Here is a 25,028-nt window from a genome sequence, read left to right as displayed (position 1 = left end):
CTGTAAGTCCCTATATCTTACTGTACCTGGATCATTGGATGTGAAGAGATTTGAGAATCAGAGCCAGTGCAATTACAACAGCTGTAAAAGCATTTCTTGACCCAGGAGAAATCTCTTGTAACCATGCTAGAAAAATAACATTCCAAAGGAGATTATTTGTGGTCAGTTAAAGAACACTGTATATTTTAATTAGGTAAAGGAGAAAAATAAACTCATCCTTACTTTCTGCTTTGAAACATGACCAACGGGGGGGGGGGGGCTGGTGATGTAAACACAGTGGGGATTGTAGGCCTCTTACGCAGGCCAGCTCTTACTGCTGCTTATCCATGACACGCTGGGAAATAAAAGTTCGCTAAATAAACAACTATTATTACTTTGTGCTGTTATGACAGATGGGGGGGCTAGTGTTGAAGGCCCTAGAAAAAAAAATATTGTCAGGAGAAGAACACAGTGTTCCCTCTTTCTCCCAATGTCTAAGGACTACTGTTTAAAAGGGCACGTCACAGTAACACATGGATCAGAACCACACCAGCCTCAGGGCCCCACCATGTAGACAGAGACCCCATAGACATAGATCAATTGAGGAGCACCTCGACATGCCTTCCCTTGTGTTGTCCTTATTCCTTGAGATAAACCAGATCAGGTTTAATTATGGGATTGAGTGGGGCTTCTATTTTCAAGCTGTCTTCCACAGGATAAGAGGGTCAATGTGACTCTGAGCTGGCTGTGCAACAGGAGAAATATCTAGTGTGCACTTAAGATTTTTGGAGTAATCATATCATTACACAATCCCCTGCCATAATAAGTCTTAATCAGGTCAATCCATTATGCAATGAATAAAAAGTGGTTTACTTTAAGAAAAAACCCATTATGTGAGAGCGGATGAGTGTACCTTGATGTGCTACGGTAAGTCCCCAGCCGTTTCTGGACTCATTTCGGTAAGCACGGAGCGTTAAGATATCACATTCCAGCCACAAAGTACACATGTAGAGCAGGTCATTCAAATAATTGATGTGTCACGGAGACGTTTTAGCTGATGTTAAGACCTTTTTACACATATATCGGATTCTGGTAGGACAGCCAAGGAAAAGTTCCCTTACGGTGCAAATTAAGTGTCCTTCCGTTGACAGCTAGTTTTGAAGAACAGAGCACTGTCTACTAAATAACATTTACCTTACTTGAATGATTAAAGTGAATAAGCTTTTGCAGTGAGAATGTGTTTGGCTGCTCGACCAGTGAGAACTCCAGTGCAATAGCTCCCTCATGGGGACTGCTGAGAAACTAGAGACACTGATACTGAAAACCATACCGGCACTACACTCAGTAACCACCAGAAAGTGCCCTTGGCTTGGCTTTTGTCATCCCTGTATTCATATAGCCAGTTTCAGTTTTAGCACAGGCTTAGACCTTGACATTTGTGAATGTATATTGAAAGCATGCATAATTCATTAACCATTTGACATACATTCAAATCCAACACTTTTTGGGGGGGGGTAGTAAGTGTGGTGCTAGCATTCAATTAATTATTATCCACTTAACGGCATCTTACACCCTTAAACACTCAAAACCCAACACTAAATTGCTTGATCTGTTAACTGCTCACTTGAAACGTATGACCCTCCACCAATCCCAGCCAGAAGAATTGTAAAATGTGTTTGTTTAACCAGCTCTTTCCTGTTTAATGACAAACACATACAGACAGATTCTCAATGCAACCACCCTCATACACAGATCTAGTTGATGTCTCACAATTATGACGATACACTGATCCCCTTTACATATTCCCGTTGTGTGGTTTGTCCTTCCCTCTCCCCTCACACGGGCCGACACTCACGGTGTACACACTTAATTAGACAGGTGTGGAACAAAAACAACACACACAATGACCAACAATCTCATAGTCACGGATTATCACAGAAAATCCAGCTACTTTCTACACTATTGAAATACTCCACACTAATATGACACGTGACAGACAGGTTACCCAAAGTTCACTGCATATCACAGATATGTGTAGACCAAAACAGTGCAGTCAGTATAGAACACATCAGGTCAAAAGGGCAGAAAATGATAGGACGTGTCAAGATCGACCTCTGATACATACGAGATTCAATTCACTGCGTCGCATAAAGAAACTGCTAGCATGAGTCATTGTACGGTAGAACTCAATCCCTTTAGACTTTTTTTACAGTAGAGGTCTGGCTGACTTTATGTGCCGCAGAGAATGTGTGGGTGAACATTTTGTGTATTAATATGAGCAGCGACGTGAGAGGGAGATGTTGATAAGAACAAGGGACGACTAAAAAAATAAAACACTTAAAGACCTCCAGTAATCGCCTTTACTGGATTTGAGCCCGGTGCCATTTTCTCTCATTTTCCATGGACATCTACTGTATCAATGACAATCTGTAGATTAACTAAATTTAGACTACCGGAAAGCTAGTCCTCGTTTACAATGATCAGAAGTGCAATTCTCACAGGGAGGTTCAAACACATCATCGGATAGGTTTCACAACAACAAAAAAACACATTAAATAACTTATCGAACAAACAAAACAATCACTGCACCAGGATATGAAATACAGATGTGATTAACTTCAGATTTTCAAAAAGAGCTATTTTACCCAAGATCCTGACCAGCGAGCTCAGAGTTAATCACATGGGATCCTGTGGCAACACCCAGGGTGGGTGGAGTCTACCTTACACCAACATCACATTGGCTGTCAAGAGAAACAGAGAGGTTATAGAAGCAGTGGTCAGGACAGTGTTCAGTCCTCAAACCTTCCCTCCAGAATGCTTTCAAAGGTGAACGGGAGGAACTTGAAGCCTTGGCCGACGTAGAACTTATTCTGGAATTCCACCCTAGAGAGAACAAGAGAGGCAACAGTTAACATCAGGCATATTACAATAACAATCAATCAACGTAAAGATCAATGCTGCACAGACATACTAGTCCAGCACCATCAACGGTTATACAAACATCTTTTGAAAGGAAGTCTGGAGTCCCTTTAAACTAGAGTTTCTTTGAGGTGCAATATAGGTAGCCCTTACTGATTGTGTCAAGCCAAAGCCAGACGGAGATGATGGCGAGATGACCCCTGCTCTCCATTCCACAACCTCCCTGTGTAACCCACTTTGTATCACACCCACGTTAGGGCCTAGGCCTGGTCCTCAGAAGCGAAACACAACCCTCTTTCCATCTCCCTATTTATAAAATCTCCCTGCAAACTAACGGCTGGATAACCTTTCAGTGGAGGAAGCAGACATGCTTGTCATTCCTCCCTATGTCTGGAGGTAGATGTTCATCTGGGTAGGCTGGGGCTCTAGAATATTCCACTAGAATACGCTTTCAAGAGAAGGTAAAACTTAGCGGGATATGTTTGATGTAGTCAACTAGCACTACTTTCTTTAAGAAATTTAAGGCAAAGAAACAAAGAAAAAAAGTGATAGGCTTTGTGTTTCTATGAATCTGAGATGGTAATTCCTCCCTAGACTGAAAACTGATTTACAGTGAGCTCCAATAGTATTGGGATAGTGACAAATGGTTTGATGCTTTGGCTCTGCACTCCAGCATTTTGGATTTGAAATGATACACACAAATGTCATACCCTTCACAAAACACTAACTTCCCCTGTTATTGTTATGGTGAGAGGCTAGCATGTCTTGGGGGTATGATATTTATGCGTCTAACTTTCTCGATCATCATTATTCACAATTCATTCAGGAGTATCCATAATTATGGTAGCATCCACATTAATGTAGTGTTTAGAAACAAATGATATTCTTATTATACAATAAAAGTGATTACAAAACGATATTGACCATTAATTTCTACTGGGCACAAAATAATCTGAAACCTCCAAAACAAACAGCAAATGCATCCAACAAGTTTGTAGAGTCACAAGCTGGATGTATTCATTGTGTACTAGGAATATGGGTCCAAACCTTTAACTACTTTAATACACAAGTGAATTTGTCCCAATACTTTTGGTCCCCTAAATGGGGAAGGGGGGCTATGTACAAAAAGTGCTGTAATTTCTAAAACGTTTCACCTGATATGGATGAAAATACCCTACAATTAAAGCTGACAGTTTGCACTTTAACTACAGTCATTGTATCCTTCAAATCCAAAGTGCTGGAGTACAGAGGCAGAATTTGATTGAAGCTAAAATGTCAGAATCTAAAATAGACCAAGAAGTGTTTAAGGGATGACTCCTCTCTCAGCTACTGGAGGAATCTCTGGCTGGATCAAATGGTTTTGGAATAGGAGCAAGTACGTATGCATGGTGGCCACAGCTAGATAAACATTTACTACTGCTATACATTTGACAGACGCCTGACATTACTTTGGCAGTTCAAAATCACATTTACAACTGTGTTAGTTAGCGGCCACTAAGAAAAATAAGTTTGAAAAAAAAAAAACAGAGAGAGTGGAGCATTAGATTCCAATGTGCTGGGTAAATACAGTGATGAGGGTCTGTGTCAGTGCTGTGCGAGGGTGCTAGTGGATGATCACTTCCAGTTCAACAGGGCTGTTCCGAGACACCAGAAGTTTCTCCATGATGGCCAGCATATCACACACAATCCTCCACTGCTTTATGGGATGCAGAGAGGTTCCAGGTTCCTGACCAGGACAGAGCTGAAGGTGAGCGCTGGATAACCACAGCTCCCAGTAGCACCGGTCTGCTTAATACAAGTAGGACGGAGAGACACGCCCTGTTTCCATTGAGACACACACGGTTGAGGGCTCAGACGATGCCCAGAGTAACTAGAGCTAAAACGTCTGTTACCATAGTTTCACCAGCAGGGGGCACTACAGGGCTGAGCCACACCTCCATGCCCTCTGACAGAGGAGGAAACTACTGAAGACATGCTCCTTCCTTTACACGGTCTACAGACAACCACGGATTACAAAAATAAAACCAGCCCCGTCGTGGACTTCTTGCTTCCAAACAAATTAAACAACTTCTTTGCGTGCTTTGAGGACAATACAGTGCCACCGACGTGGCCCACTACCAAGGACTGTGGGCTGTCCTCCTCCGTGGCCAACATGAGTAAAACATTTAAATGTGTTAACCCTCACAAGGCTGCCGGCCCAGACGGCATCCCTAGCTGCGTCCTCAGAGCATGCGCAGACCAGCTGGCTGGAGTGTTTACGGACATATTCAATCTCTCCCTATCCCAGTCTGCTGTCCCCACATGTTTCAAGATGGCCACCATTGTTCCTGTTCCCAAGAAAGCAAAGGTGACGGAACTAAATTACTATCACACCGTAGCAATTCACTTCTGTCATCATGAAGTGCTTTGAGATACAAGTCAAGGATCATATCACCGCCACCCTACCTGTCACCCTAGAACCACTTCAATTTGCTTACCACCCCAATAGGTCCACAGACGATGTAATCGCCATCACACTGTCCTATCCCATCTGGACAAGAGGAACACCTATGTAAGCATTTAACACCATAGTACCCTCCAAACTCGTCATTAAGCTCGAGACCCTGGGTCTCGACCCCCCCCTGTGCAACGGGGTCCTGGACTTCTTGACGGGCCACCGCTAGGTGGTGAAGGTAGAAAACAAAATCTCCACTTCGCTGACCCTCAACACTGGGGCCCAACAAGGGTGTGTTCTCAGCCCTCTCCTGTACTCCCTGTTCACCCACGACTGCATGGCCAGGCACACCTCCAACTCAATCATCAAGTTTGCAGACGACACAACAGTGGTAGGTTTGATAACCAACAACGACGAGACGGCCTACAGGGAGGAGGTGAAGGCCCTCGGAGTGTGGTGTCAGGAAAATAACCTCTCACTCAATGTCAGCAAAACAAAAGAGATGATCGTGGACTTCAGGAAACAGCAGAGGGAGCACCAACATATCCACATCGAAGGGACAGCAGTGGAGAAGATGGAAAGTTAAGCTCCTCGGTGTACACATCACAGACAAACTGAAATGGTCCACTTATGCAGGTGAAGAAGGAGCAACAGCGACTCTTCAACCTCAGGAGAATGAAAAAAAAAAAGTGGTTTGTCACCGAAAACCCTAACTTTTACAGGTGCACAATCGAGAGCATCCTGTCGAGCTGTATCACCGCCTGGTACGGCAACTGCACCGCCCACAACCGCAGGGCTCTCCAAAGGGTGGTGCGGTCTGCACAACGCATCACTGGGGGCAAACTACCTGCCCACCAGGACACCTACAGCACCCGATGTCACAGGAAGGCCAAAAAGATCATCAAGGACAACAACTGTTCACCCCGCTTCCATCCAGAAGGCGAGATCAGTACAGGTGCATCAAAGCTGGGACCGAGAGAATGAAAAACAGCTTCTATCTCAAGGCCATCAGATTGTTAAACAGACATCACTAGCAGAGAGGCAGCTGCCTACCTACAGACTTGATATCATTGGCCACTTTAATAATAACTGGAGCACTAGTCACTTGAATAATGCCACTTTAAGAACGTGTACATATCTCACATTACATCTCATATGTATATACTGTATACTACACCATCTACTGCATCCTAGCCGCTCTGTCACTGATCATCCATATATTCTTATCCCATTCCTTTACTAGATTGTGTGTTTTAGGTTTTGTTGTGGAATTGTTAGATATTACCTGGTAGACACTGCTGGACTGTCGGATCTTCACCACACTCACAATAACATCTGCTAACTATGTATATATGTGATCAATAAAATGCGATTTGACCCAAGTCAATGAGGCCTCCAGACTAGCAGAAGACGGAGCCCTCCACAGCTTACAGTGGCTGTTAAGTGCAGGGAAGGTTCTAGAGATCTCAGTTTGAGACGCCACAGACTGAACAAACATGTTGTCTATGTGCAAGAGAGCAGTGTGTCTCTCACCAGTGCAGACGCAGTGCGTGCAGGAAGGCAGACAGGCCCTCCATGATGAGCAGGATGCAGACAGTGAGGACGGCGAAGGCCCCGAAGATGATGGACAGGGCAACGAAACCCCCAAAGCTCCTGGAGGACAGGCCAAGGTGCATCACCATGGTCCACAGAACCTCTGACAGCTCTGTTGGATCACAGAGGAAGAAAAGGAAGTCAACTGTTTTACTGTACCCTTTCAAAGAGAAACCAAAACGGGTAGAGAGCGAGACGCAGCGAGAGAGGAGAACATGAGAGAGAGAGGTTTATGTACTCACGTGCGTGGGCCAGGCTGAGGGCCCATAGGCGTAGGTAGGAAGCTGTGTTGGAGATGCAGCCCAGACAGTATTCTATGGTGTGGATGGCCTGGTGCACAGCCACGTCCCCAAAGTTAAACTGGAGGAGGGAAAGAGAACACACATCCAGTATGAACCCCTAGGGGACAAGGACACAACAGTACAGGGACCGGGAGACCGGTCCAAATGAGGTCCGGGGCAATCTCTAACGACAGTAAAGTTCATGGCTAAACAGTACCACATTGAGGAAGACATTGACCAGATTAAAAGAGCTCAAGAAACAGCAGCCTGACCCACTAGTCAGACCTCTGTAGCAGAGGTCTCCCAAGAAGCTCCTTCCCTACGACCCATGAACCAGACAAATGAGGAGCTCTGCAGGATATGCCATGCTGGTAATGGTAGTACCACCTCAGGATCGGGGCAGAAAGGAAGCACTACGAGTCTAAGGGTGCGGCCAAGTGTGCTGCTGCACTTTAGAAGAATCCGTTGAACACCCAGAGACAGCAAAAACTCAGACCACACACACAGTCAACAGCCTCAGGGGACAGAACACACACATGCAGGACAGAGATACACACGATCATACACAAGCAGGGGCATAGAGAGACTAGCAAGACATGCACTTTGGGTAAGGGGAAAGGGGGGGGGGGGGGGGGGGGGTGCCTGGCTTACCACTTCCTCCTCGGGTGCCTTGAAAGCGATTGACAACAAGTTAGGTTTGTTAGTGACAGGTGACATGACAACAGGACACAGTGATGAGAGAAACAAGAGAAAACAATGACATTAAACATAGGAAGATGTATAATATACACAATGTGATTAGGTGTTGCAGTCATCACAGGCACTGGATCAAAACTACTGAAAAAATTTCCTAAGGGGCTGCATAAAAACATTATGGCACTGGTATCTAGGTGATGCATAGCGATTCCTCCAAAAGCATGCATTTGTGCATGCTTAGTATTTTGTGACAACATTCTCCTGTGACATTTCCAGATATATCTATAGGCCTTTGGTCTTTGGCATATTGTTGTTGTGTTTACGTCTGTGGTTGCCAGGGGAGACAGTGATGGGGAATGTAATGACCAATGGGGTTGGTGACCCACTTCTGACAGTGACAGCAGGTGGGACTGGGCTGTTTGGGTTACACCCTGCTCAGCCATTCAGGAAGGCTGGTTAGGGAAAAGCTAACTAAAGCTTTAGCCTAGTTAACGGTAGTATAGCTATTTACCATATCTAAGATCAAAGACGGTATTTCCCAATTTACCACAAATTAATGAATTAAGTTCTGTCGTTGAGGATTAACATGGTTAGCGTAATTTGGATACTTGACCAGATGACCCGAGTAGTTTATAGGCAAGAATTCTGTAAAGGTGGCCTGTTAAAACGAGTTCCTCTATGTTAAAACAGAAATGCTATATTTACTGTGTTAGTTACTTAGCACCCTGCCTGCCTGAACACCTGCTAGCCAGAGGGAGGAGCTGCACAACTCTAAACACATAACACAAATGCAGTCTGGTCAGTGAACTGGAAATACACTATGCAATGAATAAATGGCTTGAAGCAGATTGCATGGTGATACATGCAACCACTGCAATCCATCCAGCCTTTTGTTAATGAGCCAGAGCTCCCATGATCAACATGCGATGTAACACGGCTCTAAAAGGTCTTGGAAATGAATACAACATATTAGAATTAAAAGATTTGTTCCAGCACAGCCCCGTCCACTGAATCACGTAGAGATCGCTTCTCATCCAAGGCCATAGTTTATAGTGGCATGGACTGTGGAGACTAACATTGCTAAATAAAGTAACCAATCAAATAAAATTCCTCTCCACTTCAAAAGTCAACTATGATAGGAGAGGAATCTGTGTGAGGCGCTTTGAAAGCTGCTCTATAAATCTTCGGTCCTGGAAGCATAAAAGAGCAAGCTCCGTCTTAACAGCCATAACTGTTTCCTGAGAGCTACAGAAACAAACTGACAGCTCGTCTGGTTTGAGGTTCACAGGAGCCTGTTGTATCGTTTCATAGGTTTATCAGAAACTCCTGAAAAGGTGAGGGAGAGAACACAGAACAATCCCACAGACTTGATTCAGTGTGACTGTTTACCGTCTAAAAATTAAACTACATTTTTGTAGGTATTACAATAATGCACATGTTGAGTAAAAAGAGCTGCTGGATTAGCTTTGTGGTCAGTTTCATTTGCTCCTGCCAGATCCCACTTCTATAATGAATACATATTATATGCTGCTGTTGGTGAAGCAGGAAATACGAGAGCTCTGGTAAAGTAAATGGGTTGGGTTTCTATATGTGACTGATGACTTCATTACTCAAGGTTATTCCATCTGGGCTAGGTCTGGATCATATTGCCTACAGCAGTATCTAATGGAGTCCGCTATTGGGCCAGCATTATAATAGACTACTCTGGTCACATACTTCATATATGCTAGGCCAACAGAGTGGAGGCTAGGGGTATCCTCGTTTCTCACCTCATGCTCGTCGTTCTCCGAGTGCTGGGAGAGTTGGTCATGCTGGATGATCTCAGCCTGGTCCTCCGTTGGGCCGTTTCCCACCCGGATCCCTCCAAAGTTCTGGGTGCCCTGGAGGAACAGACAAGAGGACGACAGGGGTTACTGCTGGGGTCACAAACGCTACACTCCAGATCCCAATGGAACTCAATGGAACAAATGTGTGTGGGATGGCAGATGTTAGTACAGTACCAAGTTCTTCTTCCAGAGGTACTGTCGCCGCATAACCAGGGTTTTCACTATCAACATACAGGGAACACACGCCAGGGCTATCAACACCAGAAGCGTCTGAATAACCATCTGTGGAGGGGAAGGACGAGAGAACGAGGGATGTTAGATGCGTATGGGGCGTCACACATTATCCCACCATAAAATGGCTCGCTCAATTAAAAAAAGGGCAGATTGACAGATGAAAGGATGGCTGGAATGATCACCTGTCCTCTGTAGAGGGGTTGGTTGGTGGGGTCGCTATAGTTGAACAGGAACATGTTGATGAAGGCGATGAGAAGACTTGGAGCATTTCTGGAGGTGTGAGCGTCGTAGGCCAACCACTTATAGAAGACCAGGATGACCAGGTACCCAAACAAACTGGCCATGAACACAATCTCTGGGATGAAGCCCAGGTAGATATTCAGGGGTTTCTTGAAATACCTTCAGAAAAGAACAAGACACGTTGACCATCAGATAAAATAGTCATGTACAGACAGGAAACAAACTGTCATGTTTCCTTAAAGTTAGTCTGGGATAATTAAAATACATTTTAAAAAGTGCCGCACCACTTGTTTTGATAGACAGCAGAGGAATAAGGCTGGGGAAATATAAACCCTTTTAAATTCATAGACAGTGCTCTATATACAAGGACTGTGGCTTCTAAGCGTGACTCACAGGTGGTTGAAGAGACTGAGAGACACTCCAAACAGCATGTGGATGACCCCCAGGATCACTGACATCTTCATCTTGAAGGAGTTGAGGAAGGTCAGCTTGTTGGTGGCGATGTTCCAGATCTGAAGAACACAATCAAACAGTTATAAGACAATGAAATCAGGATGATATAAAATGTAACATATTACATTTATCAAAATATTACTTTTTTTTTTGCTCACTATCCATCTTTATTGTAAGGGGATTTCAGCATTTTCTCACAGAGACGGAGTACTCACTGGGTCAATGCCAATGGGGTAAGGTCCATTGAAGACTCCTCGTACTGCAGGGTCCAACTGTAAAACCTTGTTTTCATCAAGTGTCTGAAACCTGAGGAGAACATCAAACATGAATCATCACTTCACAGAGGGCACTGCCAACAAGGTCCAGGAGGTAAAATAATCCAATCCACAGACAGCATGAGACCGACAGAGAGGGATACTTACGACCAGGTGAGGTTGTTAACGCGGAGGTCGAACATGGGCCTGACGCTCCAGCCAGAGCCAAACAGGTTGAGGGACTTGGAGAAGCAGTCGTTGTAGATGATGCCGGTGTAGATCGAGAAGATGCCCATCAGTAGGATGATGTAGCGCCCAGCAAACACCATGCTGAACATCTACACACAGACAGGAAGTGACACTGTTTGAATCTAACACCATGTTGAACATCTACACCCGCAGACAGGAAGTGACACATTACACTGTTAGAATCAAACTATGGCCACGTTCTGTTGCAAAACACTGTAGAACGTTGCAGACAGAAAAAACATGAGAGCCGAAGTGATTCCTTAATCTACACGTCAGAGGCATGTTTGTTCTACATAGAATATTTTTTATCTGAATGTTCCAAAATATTGCGTCCTGCTGAACGCGCACCACATCGAACATCCACACAGACCAGAAGTGATACTTTACACTGTTAGAATCTGGTCTCAGTTACATTTTGTTTTAGCCATAGAAGGATTTGGTTATTTATTCACACTCAAAAAGCATCAACTGGCCATCATGATGCACCTACAGTGTTAGGGCCATAGAATCTGTCTAAAGCAGAGAGGGAACCAAGCCCTGTTAAGTTCCCAGTAATGGAGCTAGAGGCTGGATAAGGGGTGAGGGATGGAGCTGATTGGCTGATGGCAGGGGTAGTGTTGTCCATACCTCGTTGTCGTTCTTCTGGGCGACCAGGCGGCTCTCTCTCAGGACCAGGTAGAGGGCAGCGCAGGTCATGAGCACCCCGTGGCCCAGGTCCCCAAACATGACAGCGAATAGGAAGGGGAAGGTGATGATGGTGTATGGGGCTGGGGACAGGGAGGGAGGGAATCATGAGCGTACACATTGTGGAATGGGAGAGTGAACCAACCCAAGTTCACACGTACCAGTGATACACAATACAGCATGATCGACAGTGATGGGGTGATAATGGGGGAAATAGACTTGGCACCGGGGGTGAACATTTATCACCTGCTTTGGCACAGTGATCTAGCCAGCTGGATACATAGACATGATGTGAGTTATGAGATCCCTACAAAATAAAAGTCTGCTGCCTAGTGAGGTTATTGAAACAACAATGCCTATTATTTGAACAATAGGTAGTTGAATGATAAAAGGGGAATAAAGGATGGCGAGAGAGAGAGGAGGTTGATCGTGTCAGATGTGGTTACCTGGGTTCATCTCGCGGTAGTTGCCGATGCCGTAGGCGTCTACGATGTTCTGGAAGCCCGAGGTGAACTTGTTGGTTTTGTTGAAGGTGGGCGGGGTCTGCTTGGTCTGCATCCTGTTGAGGATGGAGGGGACGGTGGAACCACTCTTCTCCTGGAGACCAAGACAGAAAGACGGCCTGAGAAACACGCTCAGAGAATGGTCAGGAGGACTCAACAATACCACTCTGTTAACCTCTACAGGGAGTTGAGGTATTCAGCCCTACAAGGCATTGAGACCAGCAGGAGTTGCCCTGCTAGCTCAATCTCCCATGAATGTGTCTAACAAAGGGATGTTGCATTGTTCCAGCCAGAGTCTGACTGTCAGCTGGCCTGGGATCTCCTCAGCACTCAGGAATGAGAGGAATCCTCCTGCTTTCCCCATTAGTCTGTAGACTGGGCACTGGGACCTTCCATACCTCCATCACTCAAAGATCTGCAACAACGTCTTCAATAAATCAGATGAATATGACAGACTCATTTCCACAGCTGATTTGGAGATGAATCTCTCATACTACATGTATCATCTGATCTCCCACGCCTGCTGTGTGTGGAGGACAACAGCTTGTCCAAGGGATGGTTTGATGGCTGAGATAGAAGTAGAATCGTTGTGTGTATTGAGGGCAGTATATCCCCGTGTTTCTCAACGAGACATGTTGTGTAAAAATAGCCTGGTGGGATAAATGCAGCATGGAGACTGAATGCTGTGCGTGACAGGGTTAAGCACTTACTGGCATGAACAGGACAACAGAACAGGACTACAGAAGAGGACAGGACTACAGAAGAGGACAGCATGACGTCCTGATACCGCTGGAATCTAGCCTCATGATAAGTGTGAAATCCTCACATACCCAGCACTCACGCAGTGCCTCTCCACGTCCTGTTAGCACTGTCTCTCAGTCTGGATCTGTTACGACTTAACGGCCTAGCAGAGTCCAGGCATAATGGTCTCAAAGCTGGGTTAACTGGCGACTATGAGGCTCGCTGGTTCGTAATGTCTTAATGCTACGGTGTTCTCCATAAATGAACTTGACCTAAACAGTATGATAGAAATGTCCCATTAAATAGATACGGGATATGAACCCAGTCCCACTATTTTCGACCAGAGCCCTATGGACTCTAAAAGGTAATAGGGTGCTATTTGGGACGCAACTTAAAACTTCCTGTACCTCCCCCACGCCTCTAGTCGAGACGGGTGTCCACTCGACTCACCGTGCCTCTCCGCAGGGCGAACTGGATTGAGTCCATGTCTGACACGGGGCACCACACCTCGGCGATCAGACACTTCTGGGTGACATCGATGTTGCACAGGTTCAGGGTGTGGTAGACAGCCTTCATCTTCCTCACCTTGATGAACCACACCCTGACGGTCTTGGCTGCAGCCTGCAGGACCCGCTGTCTGTGGTCCTCCGTCTGGTTCAGCACCTGCAGCGGAGAAGGAGATCAGGGTTTGAGATATGGAGACAAGATGCGACTAGGATGCTACTGTAGTTGAAACCTTGCGTGGCTGGGTACAGAACATATCCAGCTGTGTAACTAGCTCAGGTGCTCTGTCCTAGACAAGTCTACCGGCTGTTCATGTGTCTGACAAGGTTTGCAGGCAGTTCTCAATTAACACATTCGCACTCAGCATTTAAACAAACAAAGGTATGCGCCTAACTAAACCGACCTCAAATGGAAAACAGATGCAGGCCTAGATGTAGGCCAGGGTCGGAGACTGTGGAATCAGGACAATCCTCTAGTAGTTTCCACTCAACGCTAGAATTGTGTGGGGAGTGGCATTGGTCTACATAGTGTGCCTTCCCTACATGTCCAGAACAGCAAGTGCTGTTGCAATGAGTCATGTTCCGCTTCTTATTTGTGGAGGTGGTTCACATTAATAGAAGGCTTTGCTGGACAGTGTGCACTATGTGATCAAGTTTGATAAGGGGTTATATCAGACCCAGCATAGCAGGGTTTCCCGTAAGAGCCGGCGGAGGCGTTCTCAGGTATGCAGCACTGATTCATATCAAGTGAATGTCTTATGATCAGCGGATTGCTAACATGCCGCTACCCTACACCCACTCTCGCCCACGTTGTTGAGCCCCTCTCATGCCCACGAACACACACTGTTCACTCCCAAACTAGCAGGCCGGGCATTTCCCCTCCACCCTCGCCCTTCTCTCTTGTCGACGACTATCCCGCCCCCGTAGCGACGGGCATAACAGTGGACCTTCAAACAGCGAGGCAAGCATTCCCAGGCACTTACTGGCAATGAGAGGATGCTAACATTTCTGGCAGACAGGGGCCCTGCCAAACGTAATGCAGAGTCGCTCACGCTCTGTCCACACTGGGGGCTGTAACTGATCCTGAACCACAGAGATTCTCAACACACACCACTGAAACACACACACACACACCACTGAAACACACACCACTGGGTGTCTGTCTATCAGAGAGAAGTGCATTGTGAGTGACTCATTTTTTTTAAACTTCAAGCTAAGCCCATTCCTGAGAATGTGAGTAGTAAATGTGGTCACTATGTGAGTGGAGTGGGTGGCTAATTGGCTGAACTCAGTGTAAACCACCCTGATGATCAGCTGGTTTCCTATATACGAGGCGAGTGAGGGTTCCTCCTAGCCAAACAAGGAAAGGGAGCCTCCTGTCCATCCAAGTGCAAACCGTCTGCACCACCAGACTACGTAGGGCTTTGGAGCAGAACACAACAACAGAACTGGGTATTCCCAGAGGGAGTATTGGGTTTCTCTTCGTATAGGGATGGTGTTGCACCATACGCTGCTGCTGTTCCATGGAAGGCTAAACTGAAGTTCTGTCTGTGTGGGCTGGACTTCTAAAGACCACAGCTCACATGTTGCTCAACAGCTGCAAAAAACAGAAAACACTGAGACAGGCATTGTTCCTGGGTCACCAGACACAGTTGGCAAAAGGAGACAGGGTGTTAGACACTGGATTATAATACCAAAGTGGTGTGTTTGTGTTGGGATTGTCCTTTACTCCTAGTCCCGTGACTGTTTTTGCCCCGTTTTAGAGCAGTGAGTCACTGTGCCAGGTTTAGAGGTGCTCTCCCAAAGCCAGGCCAGAGGCAGATCCAGTTCAGCCGACTCATGGGCCTGGCACGGCACGAGTGACAACCGTTTCTGACCTCTCCCTGTAACTTTTTCACACCCAGCTCCACCCAGCCCATTGATGCACTACCGCCAAAGAGGTTGAGTGAGTCAGACACTGAAGCCAGAACGTTGAGATATGAACACTGCAAACAGACAGAAGTTAACTCAATTTGAAGGCCTCCCTAATGTGATCAACAAATATCTCCTCTGTGGTTTTGTGTGATAGATAAAATATCTATTACTGCAACACTGCTGGGGGAACTAATCTAGTATCAGTCTTTCCCTCCAATTCATCACAATTTGGCTGAGGGCTTGATGGCTCAGTACAGAGGAAATGGCAGAAAGAGGAACTGAAACTTCCGCGGACATTGAAGCAGCAAGACGCAGAGCAAGAATCCTGACGACGCAAAAGACTAACATTAGCAGAAAGTTAAATAAAGGCCTATCCAAAAATCACATCAAAAGATGACTAGTGTCATGTTGAACAATAGAAAGAAGGTTTCGTTCCTCAAACGAATGACTAAAACCGCTTTTGAATTAGCCACACACCTCATGTGGTCACCTACCACTCCCCTCCACCACAGCCTCTGGCAGCTGAGTATACAGTTACAGGGAAAACAGAACACTGATCAGAAGCCATGATAGAGCCCAGATCAAGTTCACAATGAAAACAGATGAAATATTGAAGGACTAATTCACTTGAAAATGTAAGGATCTGTTAGATTTAATTTATGTAACAAGACATGACGTAAATATCTGTTAGTTTTGCTAGCTGACTGTGTGGACTCCCTGTCTGTGTTACAATAGGCCAGGCAGGTCGTACCATCTGCAGGTCATCGATACGGGTGGCCACCCCTGCAGCCATCTCCTTCCTCTCCTGGGGGGTCTCTGGACAGGGGTACAGTGACGCTCGGAACCTGAGAGGTGAAGGAGAGAGGGGTTGATCAAACCAGAATGCCTGGAGCAGAACAGAAAACCAACTACAACATGTCTAGATTAGTTAGTGTTTCTTGAATTTCTCAACCAATCATAGCCCCTTACCCTTCACATATCTTCTTAACCCGAGTCTTCAGCTGATCTCCTTGGAAGAATATGATGAAGACAGACTTGTAGACCTGGTCACCCTGTAGCGGAAACATATCAACATGAGTTAAGTGAAGAGAAGAGGAGACAAAACATTCTCTAATAGTGATATGTCTGCTCTATCATAAAGAGTATGGATGAGGTAGCATGAATAAGGAGATCAATGCCACTCATATGACAATCACACAATGTCACCAAGCGGTCATGGTACAACAGTATACCACTGAATAGGTCACACAAAATCCTGCACAGTTTTTGTTCCCCTAAACCCTCCAGATTATTATACTAGTATCAGTGAATAGTTACTGACCGTGGCAGGGTCCTCCAGTGAGTCTTCAATGTCTGCCTGCCTCAGGAACACGTTACCACGGCAAACCCTCCACAGCATCCTCTCAAACGTAGGGATGCGCTCCCTGCTGATCACCCCAGCAACAAACCTACAGGAGGACGATAAGGCATGGATCAGCATTTACAGTAGAACAGCTACGAAATGTATCCCTCATCTCAAAATAAGGTGTTTGATATTTGCAATGAGTTAGGGCCCTAAATGGCAGCTCAAGTTGGAGCTGATCCAAGATCAGTCCGTAATGCAATGGCATTACAGAATGAAACGTGGGCACATAAGGACAGAGGTCATTGATTTTGTTTGTTCACACTGGTGATGGGAGCACTGCTGATGAAAACATCCTCTCTGGATAGTGGTGGATATAGGAATGGTAGCTGAGGGCATGGGAGCCATGGAGGAGCATCAAACAGACATCAGATAGGAAGCCCTAGGGCCTTGGGGCACTGCATCCGTACCAAGCAATCCATTACCAAATGAGCGCTAAACTTTGCCACAACCACAGTATTGAGCTATTTTAGTTACGGTTTTCTGAGAGTGATTTTTTCCCACCATTTTCTGTTGAAATTGTCCCCGATTTGCTTACACTTTATGACATTTAATCAAATCTATTTTCTTTGTCTCTGTCTGCAAATAGATGACAAACTTTGAAGTCCCCCTCTTCTAGAATGTATGTGACCACGTATCAATTCAATTGTCCACCGATACTGACAGAGCATGTGGGCTGTCAGCTTAGGGACTGAGTACGCAGAGAGACACAGAGCACCGCCACACACACCCCGTCATGTGACCTTAGTGGCCCAACTAATCTGACAGCCTGAGCTTGTCCACCATTTAGGTTTCACACTGACTGACTCCAACTCCAGGAAGTAATGTGATGACGGTCTTTTCATTGACATTTAAGTCTTGAGGAGATGGCTAATGCATCCTTAATAGAGTGGACCAAGGACTCAGACTCACCCCAGTCTGAGAGGAGGACGGGTCCCTGCTTCAGCGGGATCCATCAGGGTAGACGATTCCTCCAGCAGGTTGGGGTCCTCCATCTGCAGCGGAGTGGAGAATGACAACCATTACATTTAGACCAAGATATTTTCAACCAATTAGACATATGATAAAAAGCATTTTAAATGCATCCCTGTTTTCAGGAACAACTGGCTTGCTTTGTTGGGGAACGATTTACACCCTGGGAAGGTTTGACAGTTCAGTCGGCAGGAGCATGATATTGAACACAGGCCAGGCTCTTTAGAAAACATTGCAAACAGCTAGCTAGGGTTTATATGAACCGTAAATTATTGGCAAAAAAAGCTACACATTCAGCTGAATGATTTACCCCCATGCAACCTCATAAGCGCTTGTAAAATAGGTGATAACATTCTAAGTTCAAGTAGCTTTGCTTGCAAACTCAGTGGAGTGGAGTTGATGCAGGTCAAAAGTACAGACAGTAGGTAGTCTCGTCTCGGTCATATGTGAATGACTATCTGTGTATGGCGTATTACTCTGCTATGTAACCTAGGTGCATCATTAAACTTGAATAACTGGTCTGGGGTTGGGAATGTAATTACCGAACCGTTATAAATACACAAGCCTTATGCTACCATATACTGTACATAGGATGCAGACATCTGACCCATACTAGGTTAATATAATCCTATGATTCACTATGAAGTCCGCAAGGGGCCTAGTCAATAAGGCAGGCACAGAAACTCTGTGAATAAATAGTGAACTGGTTTGTGTACAGTGGAGTTGACCTCGTCGAAGAATTGCTGAGTGCGGCGCAGGATGTGCTTGAGCTCCGTCAACTCTAGGAAGTTCTTCTTCAGGGCCTCCTGGTTGGTGTTGATCTCCTTAAGCTCATTCTCCAGCTTCTCAAAAGTGGCCTATAGAGACAGACAGAGGGTGATGGGGGAGTTAGTGAGCTGGGGACATGGTGAGTTGAGCACTTTGTAACCAGAGTGGATTCTAAGAGAAAACAGGGTGAAGTTACCTCCAGGTCAATCATGTCCCTAGGGGGGGGGACCTCTGGGTTCTCTCCCGTGTCCACCATTGGAATGTTGGCTTTCTTGATCTCCTTCTCCACAAACCCTGTGAGAGAGCGAGATGACTGGGTCTGAGTAGGGATAACTAATAGCAGTGATGCTGTTGTAAATATGGGGGAGTATAATGAGTGAAGCAATGGGTTAAACACTTGAGCTCACTCACGAAGCTTGCGGTCCATCTCCTCACATCGACGCACTTCGTTAACAAACTTGCGCTGAAACACGTTCACGTCTGGGTTCAACTGTAATGCAAACACGCAAACTATTCAAAACCTTTGCCATCGCAGGGATAAAAATGCCTTCAATCCATTTGCCATTATCTGTCACATACAACTAGAGACAAACATTGTGTCATAACACTAAGATGCATTCAAAGAAATTATAACTTAGGTTACTTCTATAAAAATGCAATAACTTATCCAGGAAACCTCAGAGCGAAAACAGCATTGCTAATATCTTCTGAAAACAGTGCGGACACCAGTTAGCTGTCATTTGGTCTTATGAATGAGGAGAGGTAATACAACCAAATAAAGGGTATAATAACAACATACTGGGTACAACAGCTAGTCCCTTTCAGTGTTCACCTAGGATTTTTTTCAGAACGTGTGGCAACGTTGGTATGGGGGAATGGGGAGAATGTCCTTATGCCGGGGCAGTCTGGGGGCATGCACACCAGTGAGTTTTTGGGGGGAGAACGACTGAGAAATTCACTTCTGGTGACTTTTTAAAAAGGACATTTTACGGCAAAATGCATTAAAGTTAAATTATGTTGACACCATCTGAAATATAATTTCCCTTTAAAAGCACTGTAGCCTAACTGATGCAGTATAGCAGCTTCAAATACATTGGCTGAAACATGGCATTGCTCATCTGTATTTACCTCATTGAAAAACACCAAAGACTCAATGAGTCTAATGCTACAAATATACACAGAGTGTACAAAACATTAGGATCACCTGCTCTTTCCATGACAGACTGACCAGGTGAATGCTATGATCCCTTATTGATGCCACTTGTTAAATCCACTTCAATCAGTGTAGAGATGAAGTGGAGGAGACAGGCTAAAGTAGGGACAATTGACTATGGACTGTGTATGTGTGCAATTCAGAGGTTGAATTGGCAAGACAAAAGATTTAAGTGCCTTTGAATGGGGTATGGTAGTAAGCGCCAGTCACACCTGTTTTAGTGTCAAGAACTGCAACGCTGCGGAGTGTTTCACGCCCAACAATTTCCCATGAGTATCAAGAATGGTCCACCACCCAAAGGACATCCATTCATATTCACACAACTGTGGGACGCATTGGATTCAACATTGCCCAGCATCCCTATGGAACGCTTGACACCTTGTAGTCCATGCCCCAACGAATTGAGGCTGTTCAGAGGGCAAAATGGGGTGCAACTCAATATTAGGAAGGTGTTCCTAATGTTTTGTACACTAACTCCAGGGTTTTTTCTGGAACAAAACGGGGCTTAGGTGGTGAGTGTGGACATGGTCAGTAGCGCGATCCCCAACAGAACATTTGAGGCCCTCTTGGCTACAGAGACAAAAGTTTTCCTGCAATTCTACACATTTTGCAGTGTTCTTATGCTATCTGAGTGATTCAAAAACTAAAATCAATGGGGGCCCCAATGTTTAGGTCCATTATATTTCCTACATACTACTTCAGGTGTTAGTCATTTATGTTTCAAATTAAAACATTATGCCATCCCAAAAATGTATAATAATATTTTTGTGGGAGTGTCGGCAACGATTTAGCAGCGGCGGCCCGAAACACTGCCTTGGTTTCCCCCCACACCATATGATCCCAGGAGGGATGTCATGTCAAAGAGTCAGCTATGTGCACATGATGAAAATGTTGCAGACGCCAAGGTATGTGCTTTCACAACCATCTGACTGATTCGATGTTACTACAACAGACTACCATATTCATCTACCTTCTTCCTGAGTTTGTCCTTTGTTAACAGCCATACATTACACTGCTCTAGATCTATATAGCCTGAAGATGGATTGACAGACCGAATAGCACTCAAAATAGGAAAGGAGAGATAATAAGCATAGTCTAGCTCTAGAGCAGCACAATGACGAATGGAAGAGAAGCCTGGACAACTCACATCACGGAATTGCACCATTCCGATCTCGCCCAATTCGCTGACGCAGCAGTAGGCAGACTCTGATTGGAGGTAGAGCTGGGCCAGGGTCATCTCCTCACTTCTGAAGAGTTCCCCCATGATGGCGTAATGTGGTGCACCTGCTCAGCGATCAATGGGATCCTCCTGGATTTCTAGCTAGATTGAAGATTGAAAACGTCACCTGCACAGTAAACAGGAGAAGCTGAGTCCCACCAGAAGGAATGAGCCTCCAATGTTTTCAAAAAGACAGCCAACTCTGAGAATACATAAGCCTACATTGCCAACGAAGTTCCCTTGTGTTGTTTTCCTTCACACTACAATGGCCTTAACTTTATGATTTGAAGTGTAATTTCAGAGAAAAAGATATTGACCTGCACCCTCTTCTAATGTGTGTTGTAAGGATGACCCTAATTGTATAGCATTAATAAACATTCTGTATTAGTGATGTGATAGTTTATACTTAAGTGAGGAGCAGGCATGTTTCAGAAAAAAATCTAGCATCTAGCCCCCATAATCTTTGCAGGAATTCAGTTTGGCTCATTAGTCATTATTTTGTCATGAAACTGGGGAGCCACTCTTCAAGAACCATAATACATGTAAAAGTACCATCATATGTGACAGTACGACCCTTATTCAGTTTCATCTCACAATAGGCCCCCTATCTCATCTTGTACAATCAATGACAGACTTTCGAGCCAAGCCTTTGAGTTTCTCAGTCTAGGGTGCAAACTGACTCAGGACAGACAACAGGTTCACACTTTACTCATTATAAGTAAATTAAACACACATATTCATATGTTCTTGAAGTGCAAATGCCTCGAGTGCCATAACAGGTTTAGCTAGCTAGCTAGCTATGGATTAAACCGCATCATGTGATCTGATTTACCAGTCAAGCAGGATTACGTCGTCAATATCAACACTAACTACAACGGTTGAACTAGTGGGGATACATTTAGCAAACTATATCATTAAAGTCCATGTAAGAGGATCTTTTTTGTCGGGTCACTGCTTGTTTAGCATATCTGCGTGACCATTTTTTTGTCTGCATCCTTGACAGCTCGAATCAGGCAGTGAGTCTTATCTAACGTTAGTGTTTGTGTGTTTTGACAGTGGTTAACGTTACTCGTTAACTAACGTTAGTTACATTATAAGAACAAAGCAGTTCGCTATAAAATTCGGAAGCCAGCGGTACAGTTAATTGCCAGCATATATCTACGATATGAACTGACAATTAATTGTACCGCTGGCTAACTGGCTAATTTAGCTAACTAACAAACATTAATAACAAGCTAGCTAGTTCGCCAGGACGCAGGCGAAGCACTTGTTGGACCTCAAACTTTCTGGTAACGTACGCTGGCTAACGTTCAGCAAAAACAACAATGTTATATTACAGTACAAAATGACTAGCTAACGTTCTTACTCGACTGACACTAAGGTTATTTGGCTATTTGACGTCTTTTGACAGAAATCTAACTAATCTTAAATCATAGCTAGCATAGCAAGTTAAACCTAGCTACGGTAACCGGATAACGTTAGCGAGCTGGTGAATGTTACTGAATCATCCGTAACGTTTGCTTTACTAGCTACAGGGGTAAATATATATATATATATTGTAAACAATGCTGGTATTGAACAACGAATACTGTCACCAAACCATACGTTTCTTACTATTGTTGGAGCTAGCTACTAGTCTTCCACTCCCGGCTCCCAGTTTTCAACGCTGTTCCACACACAGCGCTCAACGAAATATCAGCTGATCAGCCTTCATAACCAGAGGCTTGGCTAGTGCGCTTCACATGACTGACGTCACCTAAGCATAATATTGATGATCATGATGATGCACACCTCAACTCATATGAAGATAACATCTAATTGTTGGCATTCACGTTAAAAGAATGTGTTATCAGAGCGATTTACAGGAGCAATTAGGTTTAAATGCCTTGCTCAAGGGCACAATGACAGATTTTTCACCTAGTTGGCTCGAGGATTCAAACTAGCGACCTTCCGGTACTGGCCCAACTCTCTTAACCGCTATGCTACCTACCAATTAAACTTGTCCAAGCCACAGATCTGGGTGCAGACCCGTCAACTCAAAATTCGAAGGATAAAACATACAGTGACTTCAGAAAGTATTCCTACCCCTTGAGTTATTTTCTCACTCTTTTTCTCACCCATCTACACACAAAACCCATAATGACAAAGGGAAAACATGTTTTTAGACATTTTTTCAAATTTATTGAAAATGGAATACAGAAATATCTAATTTACGTAAGTATTCACACCCCTGAGTCAATGCACATTTGGAAGCGATTACAGCATGTTTCTTTTTTTTATTTTATATTCAAGCTCTGTCAAATTGGTTGTTGATCATTGCTAGACAACCATTTTTAGGTCTTGCCATAGATTTTCAAGTAGATTTAAGTCAAAACTGTAACTCAACCACTAACATTCACTGACTCTTGGTAAGCAACTCCAGTGTAGATTTGTGTTTTAGGTTATTGTCCTGCTGAAAGGTGAATTCATCTCCCAGTGTCTGGTGGAAAGCAGACTGAAACAGGTTTTCCTCTAGGATTTTGCCTGTGCTTAATTCCATTCCATTTCTTTTTTATCCTGAAAAACTCCCCAGTCCTTAATGATTACAAGCATACACATAACATGATGCAGCCACCACTATGCTTGAATTGGAGATTGGTACTCAGTAAGTAAGGTGTTGTATTGGATTTGCCCCAAACATAACACTTTGTATTCAGGACAAAAAGTGTATTGTTTTAGAAATGTGTTTTGCAGTTTTACTTTAGTGCCTTGTTGCAAACAGGATGCATGTTTTGGAATATTAGGTTAGTATTGTGGAGTAACTACAATGTTGTTGATCCAGCCTCAATTTTCTCCTATCACAGTCATTCAACACTGTAACTGTTTGAAAGTCACTATTGGCCTCATGGGTAAATCCCTGAGTTAGGAGAGACGCCTTTATTTTTGTAGTGACTGGCTGTATTGATACACCATCCAAAGTGGAATTAATAATAACTTCACCATGCTCAAAGGGATATTCCATGTCTGCTTTTTTTTTTTACCCATCTACCAATATGTGCCTTCTTTACAAAGCATTGGAAAACCTCCCTGGTCTTTGTGGTTGAATTTCACTGCTCGGCTTGTTTGAAATTCACTGCTCGGCTAAGGAACCTTACAGATACAGTTGAAGTCGGAAATTTACATACACTTAGGTTGGAGTCATTAGAACTCGTTTTTCAACCACTCCACAAATTTATTGTTAAACTATAGTTTTGGCAAGTCGGTTAGGACATCTACTTTGTGCATGACACAAGTAATTTTTCCAACAATTGTTTACAGACAGATTATTTCATTTATAATTCACAGTATCACAATTCCAGTGGGTCAGAAGTTTACATAAGTCTACGTAAGTTGACTGTGCCTTTAAACAGCTTGGAAAATTCCAGAAAACGATGTCATGGCTTTAGAAGCTTCTGATCGGCTAATTGACATAATTTGAGTCAATTGGAGGTGTACCTGTGGATGTATTTCAAGGCCTACATTCAAACTCATTGCCTCTTTGCTTGACATCATGGGAAAATCAAAAGAAATCAGTCAATTCCTCAGGAAAAATAATTGTAGACCTCCACAGTCTGGTTCATCCTTGGGAGCAGTTTCCAAATGCCTGAAGGTATCGCGTTCATCTGTACTAACAATAGTACGCAAGTATAAACACCATGGGACCACGTAGCTGTCATACTGCTCAGGAAGAAGACGCTTTCTGTCTCCTAGAGATGAACGTACTTTGGTGCGAAAAGTGCAAATCAATCCCAGAACAACAGCAAAGGACCTTGTGAAGATGCTGGATGAAACCGGTACAAAAGTATCTATATCCACAGTAAAATGAGTCCTATATCGACATAACCTGAAAGGCCGCTCAGCAAGGAAGAAGCCACTGCTCCAAAACTGCCATAAAAAAGCCAGACTACGGTTTGCAACTGCACATGGGGACAA

The 25,028-nt window shown here is 44.4% G+C and overlaps 1 protein-coding gene across 6 annotated transcripts; it reads right to left on the bottom strand.

The window, feature by feature from the left end:
* Nucleotides 1–1,654: 1,654 nt before the first annotated feature.
* On the bottom strand, nt 1,655–22,798 carry LOC129829716 (V-type proton ATPase 116 kDa subunit a 1-like). Of its 6 annotated transcripts, none has more exons than XM_055891593.1 (22): nt 22,692–22,798; nt 21,006–21,204; nt 19,057–19,135; nt 18,842–18,939; nt 18,594–18,734; nt 17,818–17,900; nt 16,825–16,951; nt 16,473–16,555; nt 16,255–16,348; nt 13,537–13,749; nt 12,289–12,439; nt 11,786–11,925; nt 11,078–11,247; nt 10,871–10,961; nt 10,596–10,714; nt 10,145–10,361; nt 9,903–10,010; nt 9,672–9,782; nt 7,858–7,875; nt 7,168–7,285; nt 6,866–7,037; nt 1,655–2,862 (listed from the first exon to the last, which is right to left on the bottom strand). In XM_055891593.1, exons 2-22 carry the CDS (start codon nt 21,120–21,122, stop codon nt 2,769–2,771), a joined length of 2,544 nt encoding a protein of 847 aa, XP_055747568.1. In that variant the 5' UTR covers nt 21,123–21,204; nt 22,692–22,798; the 3' UTR covers nt 1,655–2,768. The 6 variants fall into 6 exon arrangements, with proteins under 6 accessions (XP_055747568.1, XP_055747592.1, XP_055747576.1 ...); XM_055891617.1 differs by having other exon boundaries at nt 18,606–18,734; nt 22,692–22,797; XM_055891601.1 differs by having other exon boundaries at nt 21,006–21,179; nt 22,692–22,796.
* Between the last annotated feature and the right edge of the window lie 2,230 nt (nt 22,799–25,028).

Source organism: Salvelinus fontinalis, chromosome 2 (assembly GCF_029448725.1).
Source record: "Salvelinus fontinalis isolate EN_2023a chromosome 2, ASM2944872v1, whole genome shotgun sequence".
Taxonomy (NCBI): domain Eukaryota; kingdom Metazoa; phylum Chordata; class Actinopteri; order Salmoniformes; family Salmonidae; genus Salvelinus; species Salvelinus fontinalis.
Note: the sequence above shows the minus strand (reverse complement) of the source record. Positions and strands in the feature narration are given on the sequence as shown.